Source organism: Coffea arabica, chromosome 2c (genome assembly GCF_036785885.1).
Source record: "Coffea arabica cultivar ET-39 chromosome 2c, Coffea Arabica ET-39 HiFi, whole genome shotgun sequence".
Classification (NCBI taxonomy): Eukaryota; Viridiplantae; Streptophyta; class Magnoliopsida; order Gentianales; family Rubiaceae; genus Coffea; species Coffea arabica.
This window is the reverse complement of record NC_092312.1, coordinates 3,499,421-3,520,932: the sequence shown is the minus strand read 5'-3', so window position 1 is coordinate 3,520,932 and position 21,512 is coordinate 3,499,421. Positions and strand designations below refer to the sequence as shown.

Here is a 21,512-nt window from a genome sequence, read left to right as displayed (position 1 = left end):
ACAAACTATGGGAGAGACGACTATGTCATAATAGAAAATGAACGATTTCCTTTAGACAGCGTCATTATACTTCGAATGTTCTGTCATAATGGGCTTGTCCGTCCGGACGGAGGTAGTCAGTAGCCGCCCGGAGTCGGAACCCCAACCCTTTTTCTAGCCAACATTAAAATAAAAAAAAAAAAAATTCCCTATGTAGAAATATGTTGTACAAAGCATAATGCAAATTGTACACGGATCCGGGCCAAATCAATGCCATGCCACCGACCTCTTAATTACTTGGCCATGCAGGCACGAATGGCTTTGCATGTTGTTATTTTTTGAAGTTTTTAGTTAGTTTGTGAGTTGAGGATAGAAAAGAAAAGAAGAGAAAGGGTAAGTTATGTGAGAAAAGAAAGGATAAAAAAAAAATTGTAAGCTTCCATCAGTTTTCCTTCGCTTTCCGCCCGTTTTGGTCAGAAAAATTTTGCACGGTAGTAGCACTTGGCTTCTCTTCAAGATCCGTTCGTTTCTTTTCTTTTCCGTCTCACTTAAATCTCCCAAACGTGAAAAGTCCACATTTTCCTTCCTTTCTTTTCTATTCCTTTGAAATCTGAACTCCCAAACTAGCTATTTGTTAAAAAAAAAATCATACTGTAACGATTTGAAATATATAAAATAAAAAAGTTATTGATAAATGTGTTAATAAAAAATATAAAATTTTTTTTGGAGAAAATTTATCATCCAAACAAGACAGTATTAAAAAGGCCAAAAGACAAAAGAAAAAAAAACAAAAACAAAACAAGAGAAAAAACAGACAATTAGGATTTTGTTTCAAAAACGAGAAAAAGAAGGGGAAAAAGGGAAGGGAATAGGACAAAAACCGTAAAACGCCCCCGAAATTCTTTTCGACAACAAAAAAGGGAAAGAAAGATCCGATCCTAGAATACACGGATTTCTGCAGTTCCAGTGCCCCGAAGGAGGGATCATCTTTTGGCTTTTTCTCCAGACACTTAGTAGTGTAAAATAGTAGTGTAATAGCATTGCATCATTATGACCATTGCTTCAGTTTCTTGAGAGGAAGTGAAGTGATAAAAATCGCATATATAATCTCAGCGGGAGAAGATTGAACGAGATGAAGAAGGGTAAAAGTGTGGGAGTAGTAGGCGGCCCTAGTGACGGATATGAACGAGATGACTATCCAGACTACGATGATGATGACGATGATGAGCTGAGTGTGATGAGACCAAGAAGGTCTTCCACTGATGCTAGGCCTATAGTCCGAACCCCCAGTCGCGGCGGCTCTTCCAAATACGATTTTGTTAAGGTCCTCTTTTAATACTGGTGCCCTTTTGCTTGGATTGTTAATCCACTGATATGATCAAGAAACAGGGGCCCTTGAAATTAAAGTAAATTAAAGAAACAGGGGCCCTTTTATTCATTCGAGAAAACCAACAAAAAAAAAAAAAGGATATTCCGTCTTTCTAAAAATTGGTACCGGTGTTTCTTTGTCTTTTTTATTATTATTGCAGGTGAAGGTTTGGTTGGGTGATAATGCCGATCACTATTACGTTCTCTCCAGGTTCTTGCTTAGCAGAATGCTCACTGTCACAAAGGTCCAAACTTCTCCACTTCTCCTTTCTTGTGAAAATTTTCATTCTTTTGCTTTTATATCTTTTGGGGATTTTGGTTTTTCGTCAATCACCGTCTGATGTTATAAAGCAAGAATGCCTGAGAGAATGTTAACAGACTTCTTTGGGAAAGATTGGTGCTTTGAAGTTTTTCGGTTTTCTTGACAACCTTAGTGTGGATCATATCATGAAGAAAACTTTTTTTTTCCCCCTTTATTTTCCCTTTTCGGGTTAGACTGGTGCGCTTATGTTATGTTGTGTAATTACGTTGTAGATTGACTACTACCCTTAATTTGTTAAAGTCTTTTTTCTGGCTTTTGCAGATGAACTTTTTGTTTATTCTTATGTTTCTCAAATTCTTACTTCTGAGTTTAACCTAAGTGGAGTTAAATTCAGATTGAATAAAATTAATAGAAGTTTTATACTGATGGCTCTATGGCTTTGCTTGCAGATTCCCAATCATGTGGCAATCAAAATTGCTCTTGAGCTTAAAAAGCTTCTCATAGACAATAGCCTTTTGGATGTGTATGTTTTTATCTCTTTCTCATTTTCCATTTTTGCTTCTGTTATTTCTCTGCCATCTCAAGACCATTTCATCCAAGTTTTTGTTCTCCAGCTCCCAATCGGACCTGGAAGCAAATTTGTTCAAGGTATATTCTCTCTTTTTTCCCGTTTGCATGTGTGTGTGTGTGCATATTGTAATTGTACCGTGGTTAAAGTGCACTCAAGGATGATAGTATTGTGTTTACTTTTTCATTGTTTGGACATGTTTGGTCCAGGCATATCTTTTTAAGAACGAGAATGCTTGACTATCCTAGACTGGACTTTAAGAAGACTTAAATGCACTATGCTTTTGTCATTCCTTGACCCCTTGGATCAACTTCTCTGTCTGTATAATGTAAAGTTAGATGTGTACTTGAATCACTTCTGAAGATCAACCATTCATGGGAGCTTGTCTTTATTTGTTCCATCTCTCTTGCGTCACTTATGATATTTTGAGGCTTTTCTCTTGCTAAAACATGAAACTTATTTTGAACTCTATTTACAGCTTATGAAGCGACGTGGTTATGGAGCAGAGTATATTAACCGCTATAAGATGATGACGAGGTTGGTGCTCTTTCTTCCGTTCCTCTATTTAGTTATTCTTCCTTTCTTTGTTTCTGTAATATAGAAATCAGTTATTGAATGTTTTGGGAGGATCTAGTTTTTTCTAGTAGTTTTCTTAAGGTGAACGTAAAATCCTTTTCATTGTTCAGCACTATATAGCACATCTTGGTGTATATATTTATTTTCGACTTTTTAACGTCACTGAATAGTGACTCCTCATTGTATATGACAAGACGCTATTGCAGAGAGTCAAACTGTACTCACTCTAATAGAAAAATTGCTACACTCTTGTTATTAAGACTCAAAACAATTTCATTTCAACTTGAAACTAGATGATTTATTTTCAACAAAATAAAATATTTTACCTAGTTTTGAAACACTGCGGTCATCTCTCTCTCTCTCTCCTGCTCTCTCTCCCTCTCCCTCTTCCACACACACATGCAAGCAAAATTTTCATTTGGGGTTAGTATTGCAAATAATATTACCTTACTCACTGAAATTTGTGAGGGAGAAAGAGCTGAAGTGCATAAAATTTTTCTCATTTATTTCTTGTCTATGTCACAGAAACAATGAGAGTAAGTAGAGAGAAAAGACTTCACCTATGAAGGTCAAATAAAAAGTTAAAATTGTATGACTGAGGAATTGTTACTAATGCTGTTTCACTTTTTGGCCTCTCTGACTTGTTAGATTTCATCATCAGAGGGTTCCTCTTGTTATTCTTGTATGTGGTACGGCATCTGTTGGGAAGTCTACTATTGCTACTCAACTTGCACAAAGACTAAACCTGCCAAATGTGTTACAGGTAATCAAACATTTTCCATCAGTGAACTATTAACTTTTGTTTCAGATTTATGCTCATTCCTTTATTTTCTGATGTTTCAGACCGACATGGTTTATGAGTTACTACGCACGTCAACAGAGTATGTTACCTTCTTGAACCTTGATTTTGTTAAATATCTGACATTCAGATTAATTTAGTTCGCAATAGATGATTCACATTGTTAAACAACCTGTTGCATGTTGGTTTTCCCTTATCTGTAACAGCATTTACAATTGTCAGTAGATTTGATTTGAGTTCAAGAATGCATGTAATTCAGTGAGCAACATGTGAAAGTTTTTTCAGAATTTCTACATAGTTTTTTGAAAATTATGGAGCAGCTTGGCCCATGATTAAATCTGAGATAACTAGGCATATGGCTGTTGTTTTTTCACTGCTGTTGAAGCATTCTGTTGAGGAGCTATTTTAGCACCATGCGTAATCGCTATGATCTGAATACTAGATAACCTTCAGCATTTTGGATCTTTTGTCTAATTACAAAATGCATTAACCTAAACTTGTCTTTTTAGCTCAGATTCCTTACTTTACAAAGAGATGCATGCCCTTTTTCTCACTGAGTGACTATTTTTTTAGCATTCCATCTCCTTAACTTTGCCACTCTATGAGATCTAATTATTTGTGGTTCCTCTTAATGTCATTGAATTACTTGTGCAAATTTGACATTGTCTCAGTGCACCATTGGCATCTTCCCATGTTTGGGCACGAGATTTCAGCTCCTCCGAGGAACTTATAACTGAGTTTTGTAGAGAGTGCAGAGTAGTTCAGAAAGGTAACTCGACAAGTACCTGCATAATTTACTATTTTAAAATAAAATGACCCATTTGATCTTATCAGCGTTGCCATGTAGGTTTGGCTGGTGACTTGAGGAAAGCAATGAAAGATGGTAAACCAATTATTATTGAGGTAATTGTTCCATGCTGAAACTAAATTATGTCTTTTATGCTTTAACATTGCCAGTTCCTATGTGTTTCCTTGGGATTTTTTTAGATTTACCCTCTTTTTAGGTTATTTGGAAACAAAGTTCTATTATACACTTTGATGTTCAATGTGAAAATCAGCAAGTGTATGACGTATTAATGGATGCACATTATCTAAATCTATTACAAGACAGAATGAATTGCCTTAGACAGATGAATGTAGGCATCTTAGCTGAGCTGAGATACTTGTTTGGCCTTTCAGAAATCCTTTTGGCTTCAGAATTTGGCATGGAAGAGAAGTTGAAGGATCTTATGGCTGCCAATTTGAGAAGGAATTTTTTCCGAGGTTTAGGTGGGACCTGGGTGTAATCAACCCTAAGTTATTACAAGAAGGATGCCACTGCATTTCCTGTTACCCCCTTTATCAGCACAGCAGTGTTCATCACTAAATCAAGTTGTAACAATTAAAAAGTACAAGTTTCACTTCAGCCTCAACTTCATGAGGCAATTGGTGTAATTCATTGAAGATTTTTGAATTGGTGATTGGCAGAGCTGTTGGAGAAAATTTTGATTGAGGAAATAGCATGCTGCAGCGACGGGTGAAAAAGAGTAGAAAACTTGTTTTGGTTAATTTAGCATCATGTTGTACAGTAATGCTGGCTGTGTCATTTTCTTGTAATAAGTTAGGAGAACAGCATGAAAAGTGGTTGTGCTAAGTATCGATATGCTGTCGATTAATCTGTTGAGAAAATCATTAAATGTTTGGTTTATATTTTCTTGCACATGGTTTAGCTAACATTCAATGTTTGTAAAAACGCAGGGAATGCATTTGGATCCTAGCATATACCTCATGGATGATGACAATAAGTTGTTAAATCAGATGCCAACAAAAGACGAAGAGTCAAAGCCTTCGAAGGGAGACTGCAAAGATGGAATAAAAACTGTCTGCAATTCTACAGTATCACAAGATAGTCAGGAAGAAAATAAGTACTCCTGTCCTGGGAATGTAACCTTGGGGGAAGAAACATCTGCTGATCAGCTGATTAAAGTTTCAGGACTTATCAAAGCTTTGGATATTCTTGGAATTAATCCTGAGAAGAAAGGTTATTCTTTGTTGCTGTTTGGAACGTATTTATCACTTTATTTCCCCCATAGAATTTGAGCATCTCCTTTTCTCTTTATGCAGTTGAGACAATTAAGGATCTGGCAGATGATAGAAAAGAAAAATCTGGTCCACGGCCAATTATCATTCCAATAGTCCTAAAGATGGCTGACTTTGATCACAAGGTGTGGAAAATTTCCTTTTTATTTTTGCATGTTCCATGATGAGAAATTAATTTATTGAAGGAAAAGATTTGATTGTCCTAAAACTTTGGATTTTTGGAGTAATAAAACATGTTGGACAAGCTTCCTTTTATTCTTCACCTGTTGTACTGTTTTGCAATATCTTCTATTTGTTTAAAAAAGTATGTACTGAAAATATTTCAAGTTCTTGAGAGGTGTGATTGTGTTATAGTAATTTTTTCCCTCTCTAGTACTAGTGTATCAAGTACTGACGAAGATTTTTTTCCTTTTTACTAGGCCTTACTGGAGGAGTGGATATGCACTCGGACAAGTAATGGGAAATGCCAAATTCAGGTTTCAAATTCGTACCAACCCTTCTCAGCTAAGAAGAGTTATTTTTTACATATGCTATATTATTAACTCTCTAGATTTCCTTCTGTTGACCTGGATTTCCTTTTGACTAGGGGTGTTTCGCTAATCGAGCCGCTCGCGAGCCGATCGCGAGCTGCTCGAATACGAGCTCGACTCGAGCTCGTCAATATTGAGTTCGAGTCGAGCTCGAGCCAATTAAGTCGATCTCGAGCTCGAGCTCGAGCTCAAAAACATTAAGCTCGCCGCTCGCGAGCTCAATTATATATTTATTTTTTATTTTTTATTTTTTATTTTAATAGTAAAATTACATATATATCCCTAATATTTTATTATTTGTTAAAAAAATTATTATTTTATTCATTTTTAAAAATAAATAATTATTTTTTTATTTTTTAAGCTCGAGCTCGAGCTTGATATTTTGAGCTCGTCGAGCTCGAGCTCGAGTTCAAGCTTCACAAAATTAACTCGAGCTCGGCTCGTTTGCACCCCTACTTTTGACCATGCCCGTCTACAGTGACTTTTTTTTTCTTTTTTTGGGGCGACTGACTTTCATTTTATACCTAATCCAGGATAAAGATAAGCTGATTAGCAACTTGAAAACAATTCAGGATTATCTATGTTCATTCAAGTCATTGGTGAGCTCATTCCCTTTCTGTCTTGTTTGGTTTTCATATCCATCTGTTTGGATGTAAAACAAATTACCTGTTGTCATGCAGCAGTAAGAATGGTACAGAATGGTGTATTTGTTCTGCAATTTGCTCATGCATTCACAAAAAAGAATGTGCATGTTTGTTGATTTCTACTAGTTTCTCGATGTCTTGTAATCCAACTATGATAATATTCATATTCTTTCTCATCACTGTCCACCCTTCTCCCTCCTTGTTATCAGGGTTTGACAGTTGTCAACATATCAGCAACAACATTTCCGCAAACACTTGATTGGCTGCACAATTATCTTCTTCAGGTTTGTAGTTTAATCAATAATACCAATCTTTGTTTGCATGTTTTAAGCAGATAATACGTGTTGTTTCATTCACTGGTTAATTTCAATAGCTTTTGAAGCTACATTGGTGGGTTCTGTTGGATGATACTAGAGCTATATCAAAGACCAAAAGGTCATTGGCTTTTTAAGTACTTTTCAGAAGCTGGAGGATAGAATCTTATGCCGCCATGATTTTCCATCCCTCTTATAAATTGAAGCCAGAAACCGAACTTTACTGCATATTTGTAGTGAAAATCTGTTCAGCTTCAAATTGTTGCTTCTTTGGATGGTTGTTTGGGAGTGCGACAGTGGCCAAGTGGGCATCATTATCCCTTGATTTTTTTTTCATTCCCTCCGAAACCTTAGTGCTCTTTGAAGAACACGAGAATTATTTTTCTGGTGGATCCACCGCATCTGTTCCATTGTTGTTGAGCATTTTCCGTTGCTTTAGGCTATACTGTTAACTTTTGGGAGTTCTCTTATTGCTTGACCGACTATTCATCTTGTACAATCCTAAATGTGGTAGAAACATCCGACGGAGCTATAGAGAAAAAATCACACAAACAGTATCCATAGTGATCATTTTGCTTGTGATTAATTTATTCTGAATATATTCCTTTCCTTTTTCTGCTTTGAACAGTGCATTGAGCAAGGCATATCTACGAGTAGCAGTGGAGAGGCTTCTGGAAATTAAACTGTAAAGTTCGAGCATGACCAAATAACAAATGGTATGCTTTGATATCTCTAATAATTTTTTTTACATTGTTTATTGGACAAGTTACACACACACACACACACAGGCTTGTGAACTTTGATGATAATTGAAGGCAATTTTTCTGACTGCGCATCTGACTGTGGTTGAGTTGAGCAGTCTTATTGTGAATGGGCTCTGTTAAGGCAATTTCTGTAACTTTGCATTCATTTATTTCCGGCACGCGAACTGAATTTATCTAGTGTTGCAGTTTTTCCCTATTACATTGCAACATGGCTTGTGCTTGTTGGTTTGTATAACCCTTTATCTCTGTTCCATTACCAAAATTTATCTTACCTAAGACAAAGTTTTTTAAATTTCCATTCATGACAAGTTCATAATTTCATCGGACATTTAAGGAAACGTGTGATCTTTGTGTTATCAGGGACTTTTATGCACAAATGCTGGTCAAGACCGAACCCGTGAACAAAGCTGCTCAAAAGCATGGAGATCTATCTGCCGAGAGATATCAAATGGATAAATTGAAAAATTCTTCTGTTTAATTTGTAAATCATGGGAAGTGTTTGCATGCTGCCCCAAAAATTTTGCTGTAATTAAAGATTTGTAATAGAATTGATCATCCAAACTCCATATTTGACCATTGATCCATGTCCATAACAATGGTTCTTTCCAACTTTTCTTGGCTTGTTTTTCTCTCCTAAGCTTATTGCCGTCGAAACAATGACATCATGAATCACTTTTGCTGCTTAATCAACATAATTTAGCGAATGGATGTAGTTTTCCAAACTTGAAACACTTGGTCCTGTTCTATCTTAATTTTTGGTGAATTATATCACAATTTCCAGGAAGTACATTCTTGGGGGTAGGTTCTAGTCAATTTGATCTCTTATTCACACAGAATGGGATCCATATTTGCCCTTTATGGGAACAACTTGCTTTTATAAATTATATGTAGTCGTGCTTCGAAAGGTATTAGGAATTTCTCAAGGGTTTCACGGAATATCCGATCAGATGACAGCTAAAGAGAAACAAAATCCTCAAATCTCATCGTCCCACAGATCCTGAATGGTCCTATAGGGGCTGGTTGTTTCATTGGTGAAAAAATCCCCCCTCATGATCTTCCATTCTTCCATCTTCTGAATTTTGAGAGTATCAGAGTCGTCCAATGCCAAATGAAGGGCTCCTATGTTCTCTTTCATTCTTCTCTGATTGAAGCTCTTCACAATTACACTGGATCCTTTTGACATGCCCCATGCTAGAGCAACCTGTCAATTCTCAAATACAAGCGAACAATATCCCTTTTAATTTTGATCATCATTCTCCAAAGTCAACTTGAGAAAGAAAAAAAAATCCCCGAAATCTAGCGCTCGCTTAAAGAAGGGCCAAGGCTCACCTGAGCTGGTGTTGCTTTGTGTTTTAGGGCAACAGATTTTAGGATGGGATGATCCACCACGGCCGTTGATCCCCAGCAATTTCCAGGTGCCCCAAGAGGGGAATATGCACTGACATGGATGTTGTGTTTCCTGCAAACCTCCCTTAGCTTTCTTTGCCTCCACATCGGATGCATCTCCACCTGTTCTCCCGACAACAAAAACTCAATAATGCATTAGATATTCGATTGTCGATTCTTTGGGTTATAAAAGAACTTCCATTCTTTGGTTCCTGTTTTCATGTCCCCATGCATGCACAAAAATTGTAGAAGCCCAACTCGAGTGGCAGAAGCAAATACCTGATTGACAGCAGGAGGCACAGTGGCAAAATCCAAAATTTGCTGAACCTTCCTGCTGGAGAAATTGCTGACCCCTATACACCTGCACAAACCCATTGCTAGGCATTTCTCCATTCCCAACCAAGTGCTCTCCAGGTCTAGTATATCGAAATCCTCTTCGCCGGGAACTGGATTAAGAACTCCAGGCTTCAACTTCACCGGCCAATGGACCAAGTATAGGTCCACATATTCCAACCCGAGCTTCCTGAATTAATGCAGATTAAAATTGACGTTAGCACCACTTTCAAAATTGGAGCAATTCTAAGCTGGTCTGGCCTTTGTCGTAGTCCTAGCTAGTCCAATTTAGTTGCAACCATGAAATAACGCGATGCTGTAGCAGATTTGCATTGTTGCATGCGTCAGTTGTCGTATAATCACATACAGCCGAAGCCAGCTTCAACTATAACTATATTGTAGGAGTAACCCACAAAATCCCGGTCTTTTGATGTGAAGACTAGTAAGGATTTCTGACAAACTTAGCACTTATGACTCATGAGTGCTCGTTGTGCATGACCGCCATGCATGAGTTGATTGAGAATAGAGGGAAATAATGAGTCCATGAATAACAGTTACTTACTGGAGAGTTTCCTCAAGTGCAGAGACGGGATCATGGTGATCACTGCTCCATAGTTTAGATGTAACAAAGACGTCTTCTCTCTGAATCATCCTATCAGAAATTGCACTCCTCAATGCATTTCCTAAGGCAGGCTCCGAGCCATATATCTTAGCAGTATCAAAGTGCCTGTACCCCATCTGCGTACCAGTAGAAGAGCAAGTTTCAGTCATCAAAAAAGCACTGAGATATCAATCAAGTGCTAATTCTTTCAGTAACTTCTACATCCAATACATGAAATCAAGGTTAGCTTTGATGATAGTGCAGGATTGCACTATAAAACTGCACCAGAGATAATCAAATTTTGTACCTGAAGTGCCATTCGGACCGCTTGTTGAGTAGTCTCTGAATCATTTTCAGAGGAATAAGTGCCCAAACCAACCACCGGCATCCATACGCCGTTATTCAATCTCACCTGCCTCATGTAAATGTTTCTCATTTTTTCTTTTTGCTTTGCCCTCTCTGTTTGTTTTCTCCTCTCCACTGATCACTTCCAGTACTAGTACAATGCATGAAGTTGCTTTGACTTCCCAGAGGTTTATATAGACGGCAGTCATGCATAAAAGTCAAACCTTGATGACGTAGTATTTCTTTATACAATCAAGACACCGAAGCAAGTAGCATTTGTAAAAATTAGACTGTAATCTTACAAAGAAATGATAATTAATGACCCGAGGGAGTACACGGTAAAACTATATCAAGATGGAGGCTGGAAAGATCCATTACAAAGTATCAACCCCGTTCCAAACTATTCTTTCATTAAACGAAGAATCTTGTTAAACATGCAATACCAATACAGCATGTATACATGGGTTCAAGTTATGGAAGGAATTTATGTCAGGTCGGAGCAGCAACTACTAGCCATGGCAAGTAGTTACCCCAAAATCATTCGATATGTTTTTCCATCATACATAATTACAATAATGTAATCCAACTCTCAATTCTAATTTAACTGATAGGACATTAGACAAGCAACAATAAAGTTTTATGTTCACTTTTCAACCCTTCCATATTTGTTTGGATTGCATTTTTCTAAATTTTTTGTAGAAAAAATTACTGTAACGATTTGATACATGCGAGATAAAAATATTATTGAAAAATGTGTTCACGGAAAATATAACAGAAAAATTGCAATCCAAACGCATACAGTCCAACATGTGTAAATCAAGTTAACAAGCCATTTTCAAGATATGAATGCCACCTAGCTATATGCATCATTTATGGAGTTGGGAAATATGAAGTAGTCATGAGATGGTCGAATTTTCATTTTTACTACGTATAGAATAATTTAGACTGTAGGCATCAATGGCCGACTAATTGCCCACAACCACCGCCTCCCACCAGATTTTTCATCAGTTGCTGCCAGGCCCATCATTTGCGGAGGAGGAAACCCACTTCAGGCATAGGGTTGCAAACGAACCGAGTCGAGTCGAGTCGAGTTTTGAGCTAATCGAACCGAGTTTCGACTAAATTTTATCGAGTTCGAGCTCGACGAGCCGGCTCGAGCTCTGCTCGAATCAGTCGAGCCGAGCTCGAGCTCGAAAAAAAATAAAAAATAATTATTTTTATTTTTAAAAAAATAAATAAAATAATATTTTTTTTAATAAATAATAAAATATTAAGGATATATACATAATTTTACTATGAAAATAAAAAATAAAAAAATATATATAATATACGTAATTTTATTATTAAATAAAAAAAATAAAAAAATATATATATATCCAAACTCGCAAGCCGGCTCGCGAGCTAACGAGCTTAATATTCTGAGCTCGAGCTCGAGCTCGACTCGAGCTTGACTCGAGCCGCTCGCGAGCGGCTCGATTCGTTCTGCTCGCGAGCGGCTCGATTCGTTTGCAGCCCTAGGCATGATGACCAGGTGGCCTTGCCTCAACAGCTCGCGAGCGGCTCGATTCGTTTGCAGCCCCAAGCATGATGACCAGGTGGCCTTGCTTCAGCAAAATTCTTCTTTAATTACTAATGCTCTAAGCTAGAATCCTTCCTATTTTATTAAGCATTGTCAACGTCTCAAGTCTAAGTGTCCAATCAAGTCTAAGTGTCCAAACTACCCAATAAGTTTGTGTTATGTAATTACGTTGCAGAACTGGAGGGTGGGTGCTGTGGCGACACATAGAAACCTAATAAAGTCAAATAGTTGACTTCCAGCTCGAGGGAAAATCAGGGGAAAACCGTCATTGTCAGAGAAACACTACTAATTAGTAGAATGGACTACACAGATCGATCATCAAAGTCAATGCTACGTGCTCAAGTTCTAAAAGACAATCAAAACCTTGGAAAAGAAATTGCAAAATCAATTATGATATCAACCGAGGCCTTCTTCTTCTTCCCATTTTTTTTTTTTTTTTCCTTTTCGGCTTAATTGGTTAAACATTTTTGTAACTGCATGGTAAATTTGCGAAGGAAACTGGATATTAAGTCGCAATTTGGAGCAACTCATGAATAGAACATAGACCATGATGATCATGAATATGCGAACTTGTAAGGAAAGACATATCGGTGCTTTAACTAATATTCCTTAAAATTTCGAAACCTGAATAGTATATACGTTCAACAGAAAGCCGGTAACAGACACCATAATCGGTTGACAAACGAAAGTCCGAGTTGACTTTGCTCTAAAAGTCAAAGAAATCGTTAGGAAGTCCCCATCTGTATTATCCAAGCATTGTATAGGGTTATATATAACAGTTGAAGTTGGCCAAAAAAAAGCATTGTATAGGGTCTCCTCTCCTCCTGCATCATCAGCCATCACGGATTCAGATGTTTTCAACTGATTCCCAAGTAGATACGTTAATGAATGTTGTCAGATCAGCTAATACAAGTCAACACTTAAATTATTAGCACTATCTAGTCCAGTAGCATCTTTTTCCCCCAAGAGGTCAAGGGCGAAATATTCACCAAAAAAAAAAAAGTAAAATTGGCTAAATTAGTTAAAGCCACTCTCCCCAAAGCAATGTTTCAAGGCTATGATGTGGTAAAAAAACAAAAAATAAATGAAACTATTGATCCTCTATAGACACGTGTCAGGGACAAGAGACTCTGTTCGGACTCTACCTCAAGCCCGAACTAGGCGGAGGTAGCTGTCATAGTTGAGAACGGTCACGTCTTCGGAATAAGACCAGAATCAGAGTTTAAAAAGGATTATGTCTGTAGTAATCTAGTAAATGGGATAACAACTAGGATTGAACGGATAACTTTGAACTCCTTCATCGCTATTCAGGGGAGGCTTTATAAATAGTGGGCGAACGGATCAAAAAGAGGTATTAAAAAAGAATACAATACATTTATTCTACACTATTCTATTGTTCTCCGACTGACTCGAGCGTCGAAATCACAACGAGGAGATAGTCTCGCTGTCCGGCTCATTGCAAGTCTTAAGCGTCGGAGTCACAACAGAAAGATAATCCCGTTGTCCGACTCATTGCAAATCAATTCGATTACTCCTGTTCGAATCGTGCTCTCGACAGATTCTTTTTAACCGAGTAAATTAGACATACCACAATTCTTATTAATTTAGTGGCCATTTCATTCGAAGTTGCATTACCACCTCATGCTAAATGGAAATTAATAATATGTTCAAGCCCATTATGTACTAGTAAATGGAAAAACTATTACCACTCGAGCTTGTACCGGTAAAAAGTTTGAACAAGAAAGTTATTTGCAATATTCAGGTCATTCCAATACATCTCATCTTAAAACATGAAAACGAGACCGTCAATATTCCTGCATATAGGAGGAGATTGTAAACTGCCAAATTTTGAGTTGGCTCTAATTCTGGGATATAACCGGGCGTGTGTTAATGTGTGTGAGAGATTGAATATGGTGAATCTTCCAAATGGGAAATTAGAAAAGCAGTAAGCAAATAAAAAGAGCAAGAGGTGTGGAGCAGTCGTGGTGAAGAGACGGATTTGATTTTGGGCGGCGTTGAGCCGATAATGCGTTTAACTTCTGGGAGACTGGGAGGGATTCAAACGATCTTGTCATGTGATTTCAAGATTTTCGCACGTTCTTTGCAATCCTTTTATATTTTCACCACACCCCAACCGCCTTCTTCAGTGATCTTTCCTCTGCATTTCCCTGTACAGCTACTTAATTAAAGTTTTACGCTAATACAGCTGTGCTTCCGTGTTCATGATCTCCGAGCTGTTAAATCTTAATTCTCCGATCTTTTTCTTTTTCGTCAAACGTCCAGTTGGACCCAGCAAACACTGGAATCCTGGCATTAAAGAAAGAGTTACTGTCTATGTGACTAAAGGGAACTCGATAAGATCCCACGACCCTAACTTACAGTAAAGATATCTCAATACTGTTAAGAGAAAATAGATGTACATAACCTGCCATCAGATCAACAAAGCTATCCCCAAACTATAACCTGCCATGATCAGAAAGTAAAAAATTTAACGAACTAATGAGGTCGGAATACCATAACATATAGTAGGAAATTGATAACTACATCTTGATACGCATGACAATGACTGGTTTAGCCAAATACATTCTGCTGAACCATAATTAACTATCGTGTATACATTGCATCAGTTCTCGATGATATTGTAGGTGGAGAACTAAGAATGATATTGACATATTCCATTTCGATCCGAAGGGCTTGCATTTTGGGTAAACTAGACTATTTACATGAATTGACATGATTAATCTCAAAAATACCACTTTGGTCTTAATCCCTCTTCCTTCTCTGTCAATTCCCTGAATTCATACCATCCTGCTCCAGCTTTGCCTACCGGAATTGGAGAACGAACAAAAATCTCAACTGGTTTAGGCACGTGGACTGCCAAAACTAACTGCTCACCAATTTTCTCTACGACTTTGTCAGCTGTACTGAGTGACTTATTAAATGGTTCAACTGATATCCATCCCAGCCCTGATATAGCCACATCACAGGCAGGCCTGCAAACAGAGGGGGAATGGGAGATGCAGAGGAGGAGACCCAAGGCATTAGGTTGGTCCAGATTTATGGAAGGACGTTCTAAAAAGATTTATCACATTGTTTCAGCATAATAACCCCTACCAGTTAACATCTTCATGTTGTATTTGCAATTCGCGTCTTGTTTCAAGTCCCATCCAGTCATTTGCCTTCTGTTTTCCGGATGGAGGTATCAGCAATCCTCCAACCTCTTTCTGTAATGAGAGAACGAGAGCCATCATAAAGAAGGAAATTTACACATAAATCAGAATTCAATGCCAATGTGGCCACAGTGGGCAAAAGATGATTTTGTAATGCTATCTCTACAAGTACAGATAGAGAGCACATAGACGAGTTTGACAAGACAGAAAAAGAAAGGACAAGTCATGAATCTAAGTACATCTCATTTTAAACTTGAAAATTATTTACCTATGATCAAGAATGAAAGAAGACAACATTTTACTGAACAAATCTCATTGAAAATTATTCAGCTCTTGTTCATGGAAGACCATGTATGCAAGGAATATGTTCTCATGCAAATGAAAACCATGTATCACACCATATTATGAAAGACTTGCGAAACAGGAAATTCAATTACCCTATAGAATTCATCAGCTTCTTCGGTAGCAACAATATGAAGCTTCAGTGCTTTGGGTCCATAAAATGTCAAACATGTTTCAGGCAGAACCTGAAAAGGAGAAGAATGATGACAATTTTAACTGCAAGCAACCACAGCAGGCCAATTAAAGCACAAACATGAGATGAGCAATGGAAGACCTTAATAACATCAATCCTCACAAGTCCTCCCCAAAATATTGAGAAACCATTCAAACCATTTGATCCAACTGGATTAGAGATCGACTTGAGTTACAGCAAATGTGGAATTAGAAAAGGCAAATAAGTTAGCATATGTGAAATATGTTGGGAGTGATATCTCAAAGAAGATGGTAGAAAGAGAACTTACAGGGAGAGTCTGACCTCTAAGTTGACTTTGGGGAGCAAGAGAAGGAAGATCTTCTGCATGAACAACAGCAGCTTGCCTGTGGTGAAGATGGACACCAGGCGTGTCATACAATTTCTGGAATACAGAGGAAGATACTTTAGTAATCTGGGAAGAGTGAATCAAGCATAAAAATCACAATTTGTTCTTGTTGACTTGGAGACTACGAAGATACACCTCTTAGACAAATGCTTCCAAACCTATCCTTACCCTTTCTAGAACCCCTCCCTCCCTCGCTCCCCCCCCCCCCCCAAAAAAAAGCCCCAAAGAGAAAAAAAAGGGGGAAAAATACACCCAAAAAAAAAGAAGGAAAAGGAGAACAAGTCAGCAACAAAATGAGGGTCTTGTATATATTAACTATAGTAGCTCAGTTCTCCATATATGTAGACTTGGAGTGGACATATTGATTACTCAATCTACATGAGGTAGCAATACACCACAACAAGGGTATGTAGGATACAAGAAAAATAAGATGGGAAGGACAGATTTCGATATCCTCAAAGGAGATGTCCATACCCCTCCACCTAGGAAAGCATCAATCTGAATGGGACCCAAAGTGGTCCCAGGCACAGCAGATTGAATTGGTTTATATTTTCTCGCAGCTGCAGCAACTGGGTCCTTATATGACAGCATTCCTGTATTTGTAGCAACATTAAGCATCAAATGTCACAAAAAGCAAGAGAAATATAAAGCAAAAGGGAATAAGCTTCAAAAAACAAGTTGAAGACAGTAGGGATGAAACATTGGTAAGAAGTTTGGAAACTTCTTTCACATCAGCAATGAAGCAAAGTAGCATATAATAGCAAGTTGAATTTTTATTGTCCTACTTACTCCCTTTCACAGACTTTCTCTATGAAATGGAAAAGGTTCAACCCCCAATTAGAAGAATATCAGTGCAAAATTCTTTCTCACTCAGGCTTATATGACAGAGATGTAAAACACAAAAGTGATATGCATAAGACATAAAGGAGGACTCAAACGTGTTTCGGTGAACACTGTGTGCAAAAGAAAATCTAACAACTAATCCATGCAATAGTAACCATAACTTACTTAATAGAGCATTTATGAATGCAGATTTTCCAACATTGGCTGAACCCTGCAAGATCAGCAGACAGACTTGATTTCCAATTTGTGATCCTAACACTTACAGTGAGCAGTATAAAACCATAATCAGCATCTAAGAATTTTTTTTTAAAATCAAGCTAATCGTTGTGGAAGCTATAGCCTCTACATCTGATTAAATCATCACAAAAAGAAGAAAAAAAAAGATATTGCTTTGGTACATGATAGAAAAGGAAAAAAAATGTAATAACTTGTTCCTTGGTGCATGACTTTGAAGAAATATACCTCATTTTGCCGGTTCAAATGATTGATGGAAAACTTTCTTTCAGCATGGTTAAGAATCTTAATAAGAGTTTATATAGAGTTCAGTAGCAGGCATGGTATACCTAAGCTGGAGTTTACGAGGGGAACCATTCCCAGAGAAAAGACAGCTTTTTTTTTTTTCCTCCCCCGTAAAGGACCATGATCTCTGACAACTGAGGTATGGAATGTATGCATTCCTAGTAGCACAAAGCATGTTGTGGAACAAAGATTGCCAAAATTGCTGTCCGTCTCTTCATCACTTATTAATGAAGATTAGACAGTCATGTTGCTGATACATGGTTAGGTAACAAAGGTTGTCAAAAGTGATATTTAATGGGGGATATATGAGTACTCAGACCTTTCAACTTTCAGATGCCATATTACACATCACAGTCCCCTCAACGTGACTTTTTAATCGTCTTATTACGAAACAATAACCAGTGCACTATCTGTGAAAGTGTAAACAAAAGTAAAATACAGATCAACATTGCGGTGGATCTACCAACATTTTGATCCATAGACACAAAAGTATCATAGAATAATAACTTGAACATCAATTCCACGAAATAAAATTTCTACTTGCACCCTAGAGACTATAAAAACCACCAAAGAGCAAAAACTGAAAGTTAACCATTAATCAATCTTCAGTATACAGCAAAATTTCCAACTCATAGGACTTACTAACCAGAATATACACATCCCGTCCCTGCAAGTAACAATTAAATGCAAAAATATTAGTGAAATAGGCAAAGAAAGCAGCTTAATAAAGGAAGTAAGAATAAAAATTTGACATTTCTGAAACAGCTATTCTAATTCCATAGTTGGCACAGGGTGAATCCTGGAGTCAGATAGCCTTTGTCAAAATCAACAAAAAACCATAGGCAAAATGTAAAACCAAAATAAAGCACCTTATAGGAGATGCAACTAACCTTTTTCTCCTTCTGAATTTCTGAGACCACTCCAGCAATTCCAACCAAAGACTTTGAACTTGTTAAATGAACACTCAGAACACTGAAAGACACCAATAACCCCTTCAATTAAATGTCTTCAGCACTTATCAACAGCATAAATCAATCCAAAATATATTTGAAAAAGCAGGGGAAAGGACAATTAGATCTTTCAAATTACTGATTACATGATATCCTCAATCTATTTTTCACCAAATTCAAATTGGTTATGCGTAAACTGTAGGTGTAATAGGTCCATATGTACTTACAAAAATGACATGCTAAATTTGATTTACATGTGACAGCTGGATTACATTGAAAAGAACACCAGTAAGCTGTCCACTTATTGCTACTTTTCAGTTGAAATTGATCATTGGTGTCAGATAAATCTTGAAGAAAGTACTAATCATCAGAATTTGCAGATCCTGTAAAAAGCATGTCTAGAAACTTGATAGCTTACTTAAGTTTCTTCTTCATTGTGGCCTCCACAACCCAATCACCAACACAATTGAGATCTGTGCCTTTTGGAAGAAGATCAACCTTGACCAAAACAGAAAAGTCTAAAAAGTTTATCCCACTAGATTACTAACGAAAAACAACATCAACAGTAGCAGCAATTGCATGGACTAAGAATTTCAAAGTACCTTAGTCACCACTAATATTATCGGATTTGCACCAGTAAGATCTCTGACACGTGCTACAAAACTGCCATTGAAATCTGCTATATCAACCTACAAATGATAGAGCAAATGATTGACAGAACAAGACATGAAAGGGAACAAAAGTGGCAGCTAAAGAAAGGGATAAATTCTTCCAATTGCCAATCATCAGTGTGATGAGTTTTTAGCTCTTTTCCAATTTTAAAGGTATTTTTTTTCGCGTCAAATTTTGTTTCTATTGATGATGAAGTGCTACAAAACCATCAAGTTTGAGTCCATTGTTAGAGCCATTATCGTGATAAAGAAAAAGTTCATCAGGTGAGACCTTTCATTTTCCTCAACTCCGACATACAGGTTACATCATATTCCACAAGCTTTACTGAGAAAAACCAAATTTAGAAGCAATGCTACCCATATCCGTTTATAAAAGAACTGAGAGAACACGATTGAACCATCCATGCTTCTCATGGATAAAATTTTCTCATGAAAAAAAAAAGTTTCTCATGATTCAGCCTGTTGTGTTGTGCCTAATCCTTAAGCTTATTACAGATATCCGGTGGTAAAAAGTTGAAATGGCTATTCTTTACACCCAAAAATCACGATGAAGTTTAATTAAAGTAAGTAATCTTCATAAAACTTTCTCAATGGATGCTTACCAACTTAATAATCAAAGCTTTCTCATTCCGCAAGTGAGAGAGCTTTTCCCGAAGCTCCTCAGCTGAGATAAACTGCTCCCCTCCAGAATAACCTCCATTGCCACCAACAGCTGTAATCATGTGGCCATGGGACAAAAGGCGGCACCTCCCACAAAGAACAGTTCTTAGTTGACGATGCTTCTTCTTCTGCAATCACACAGGAGTTCCAGTATTATTTTGCCCACCTAATCCCAATCTGGAAATACTCACTTTTCCCTTGCATTTTATTGTCTCACGTATAATCCTGAATATGGTAGTATTCAACTGCAATTTCATCGAATTCTACTAAAAATATGTTACCCCTAAATAATACTACTAGATGTCAAATTTTTCCAGACGATGAATCAGTTCATATAAAAGGGAACGATTAAAAATTAATTGAATTATACCAACTCGTAAGTATCCGGGTCAACATAACCCGGAGCATCCGTTTCTGAGGTCTGCAGAGGAGCTCCGCAGCCATAGCAGCTGGGGAGCACCGAAGAAACCTTGGAAACCTTATCTTTATCCTTTTTCTTCTTCTTCTTGTTCTTTTTGGATTCAGGGAGAAGCATGGTAGAAGCAGACAGAGACTGGTGGCGCTCAAGAAATCTCTCTCCTCGGGTGGGCGCAGCCGCTCCGGAACCATGGGGTTCCGGTTCCGTATCCGGGTAACTCTGCATTTGAGAGCTCGAGGGATTTGGTTCTTGGCGGCGAGTTTGGAATTGGGACTCCATTCCAAATTTGCAGATAGTAACGAAAAATGTGGGCTTGGGAGGCGGGAATTTTAAAAGGCTAGGATTGGGGTTTACGACCAAGTGGTGACGGAAAGGGAATAATGATGTAGAAAGAGGTGAGGAGGAAGAGGAGATTGGCAGCGGTTTAGGCGCCATCTGCAGTTGTTACCGTTGTCAAATTGCCAGAGAGAAAGTATAAATATATGAATGAAATGAAGATATAATGAAGTATAAATATTTGCACACGTGGGAGTATTTATTGACAAATTTCTAACTTTGTGATGAATTTTTAAAAAATTCTACAGGTGGTCTGATTTTGGTTTCAATCAGGATCTTCGCGTTCAAAAAATGCGAGGTTACTGAGTACGAGCTTCTCTGCAGAAAAAAAATTGTTGTATTATTGCAACCACGAGCTCAAAAAAACTTGCTAAATGCATAAAAATCAGGCTTTTGCATTGCGAGATCATACCTAAATGCACAGTCACGAGCTTTTCAGAGTTGAGAAGGAAAAAGAAAATATGCAACGTAAATGGGTCCTTTTCACATATGGTTGGGAATGACTGTTAAGGTAGTAAAAGCAACTGGAGGAGGCAAATTCATCTGGCGGAAATTTGGTGGAAGCTCAGAAATGGCGGACGCCGACCAACGGGAAAGAGAGAGTGTGAGGGATTTCGTCTTGCTCCTCTTGAAAGCTTGGAAACGGGAGGGCGGGCTCTGGCAAAGCAAAAGAGAAGAGAGAGTGAGCGGCTCTGTGGATTAGCAGATTCTCCCTCCAATTTGCAGATTTGCAAAGAAGAAAGAGCGAGCAAAAGAGGAGATGTGCAGATTCTCGCTCCAATTCGTACCTCCCTACTCCGCAGATTTGAATGCCGAAGAAAGGATGAAATTTGGGTTCAATGACCTCTGTTTTTCTTTTGACTGAAAGGTGAAGGACCTTACGTTTGAGAAATGCGAGGTACACTTTTTTTTTAAAAAAAAATTTATGCTGGCTCAC

General features: G+C 37.7%; 3 protein-coding genes across 5 annotated transcripts; 1 reads left to right on the top strand and 2 right to left on the bottom strand.

Annotated features, from left to right (window-relative positions):
• Window positions 1–827: 827 nt before the first annotated feature.
• Window positions 828–8,492, top strand: LOC113725167 (uncharacterized). Of its 2 annotated transcripts, XM_027248166.2 has the most exons (16): window positions 832–1,303; window positions 1,509–1,592; window positions 2,059–2,132; window positions 2,224–2,257; window positions 2,656–2,714; window positions 3,402–3,516; window positions 3,597–3,634; window positions 4,224–4,321; window positions 4,400–4,455; window positions 5,290–5,572; window positions 5,656–5,756; window positions 6,051–6,107; window positions 6,695–6,760; window positions 7,015–7,089; window positions 7,748–7,835; window positions 8,244–8,492. In XM_027248166.2, exons 1-15 carry the CDS (start codon window positions 1,112–1,114, stop codon window positions 7,799–7,801), a joined length of 1,386 nt encoding a protein of 461 aa, XP_027103967.1. In that variant the 5' UTR covers window positions 832–1,111; the 3' UTR covers window positions 7,802–7,835; window positions 8,244–8,492. The 2 variants fall into 2 exon arrangements, with proteins under 2 accessions (XP_027103968.1, XP_027103967.1); XM_027248167.2 differs by lacking the exon at window positions 6,695–6,760 and having other exon boundaries at window positions 828–1,303.
• Window positions 8,493–8,737: 245 nt separating this feature from the next.
• Window positions 8,738–10,691, bottom strand: LOC113725168 (NADPH-dependent aldo-keto reductase, chloroplastic-like). Its single transcript, XM_027248168.2, has 5 exons — window positions 10,511–10,691; window positions 10,165–10,340; window positions 9,549–9,792; window positions 9,213–9,392; window positions 8,738–9,084 (listed from the first exon to the last, which is right to left on the bottom strand). Exons 1-5 carry the CDS (start codon window positions 10,637–10,639, stop codon window positions 8,857–8,859), a joined length of 957 nt encoding a protein of 318 aa, XP_027103969.1. The 5' UTR covers window positions 10,640–10,691; the 3' UTR covers window positions 8,738–8,856.
• A 3,905-nt stretch (window positions 10,692–14,596) lies between these two features.
• LOC113725166 (putative nitric oxide synthase) lies at window positions 14,597–21,365 on the bottom strand. Of its 2 annotated transcripts, XM_027248164.2 has the most exons (14): window positions 20,988–21,361; window positions 20,192–20,893; window positions 19,764–19,949; window positions 19,093–19,179; window positions 18,909–18,988; window positions 18,431–18,512; window positions 18,187–18,207; window positions 17,187–17,232; window positions 16,653–16,771; window positions 16,101–16,214; window positions 15,914–15,997; window positions 15,735–15,824; window positions 15,242–15,351; window positions 14,597–15,120 (listed from the first exon to the last, which is right to left on the bottom strand). In XM_027248164.2, the coding sequence occupies exons 2-14, from the start codon at window positions 20,672–20,674 to the stop codon at window positions 14,871–14,873; spliced, it is 1,752 nt and encodes a 583-aa protein (XP_027103965.1). In that variant the 5' UTR covers window positions 20,675–20,893; window positions 20,988–21,361; the 3' UTR covers window positions 14,597–14,870. The 2 variants fall into 2 exon arrangements, with proteins under 2 accessions (XP_027103965.1, XP_071929742.1); XM_072073641.1 differs by lacking the exon at window positions 15,914–15,997 and having other exon boundaries at window positions 20,988–21,365.
• Window positions 21,366–21,512: the final 147 nt, after the last annotated feature.

Excerpts from the sequence above, each read along its gene's own strand:
- LOC113725167 (XM_027248166.2), top strand. The coding sequence starts at position 1,112 with ATGAAGAAGGGTAAAAGTGTGGGAGTAGTAGGCGGCCCTAGTGACGGA. Across the intron at positions 2,715-3,401 it reads CGCTATAAGATGATGACGAG|ATTTCATCATCAGAGGGTTC; the intron begins GTTGGTGCTCTT and ends CTGACTTGTTAG. Across the intron at positions 6,108-6,694 it reads ATGGGAAATGCCAAATTCAG|GATAAAGATAAGCTGATTAG; the intron begins GTTTCAAATTCG and ends TACCTAATCCAG.
- LOC113725166 (XM_027248164.2), bottom strand. The coding sequence starts at position 20,674 with ATGGCGCCTAAACCGCTGCCAATCTCCTCTTCCTCCTCACCTCTTTCT. Across the intron at positions 17,233-18,186 it reads GACGGGATGTGTATATTCTG|GGTTCAGCCAATGTTGGAAA; the intron begins GTTAGTAAGTCC and ends CTGATCTTGCAG. Across the intron at positions 15,825-15,913 it reads TGAGGATTGATGTTATTAAG|GTTCTGCCTGAAACATGTTT; the intron begins GTCTTCCATTGC and ends TCTCCTTTTCAG.
- LOC113725168 (XM_027248168.2), bottom strand. The coding sequence starts at position 10,639 with ATGAGAAACATTTACATGAGGCAGGTGAGATTGAATAACGGCGTATGG. Across the intron at positions 10,341-10,510 it reads CGGTCCGAATGGCACTTCAG|ATGGGGTACAGGCACTTTGA; the intron begins GTACAAAATTTG and ends ACTGGTACGCAG. Across the intron at positions 9,085-9,212 it reads ACAAAGCAACACCAGCTCAG|GTTGCTCTAGCATGGGGCAT; the intron begins GTGAGCCTTGGC and ends GAGAATTGACAG.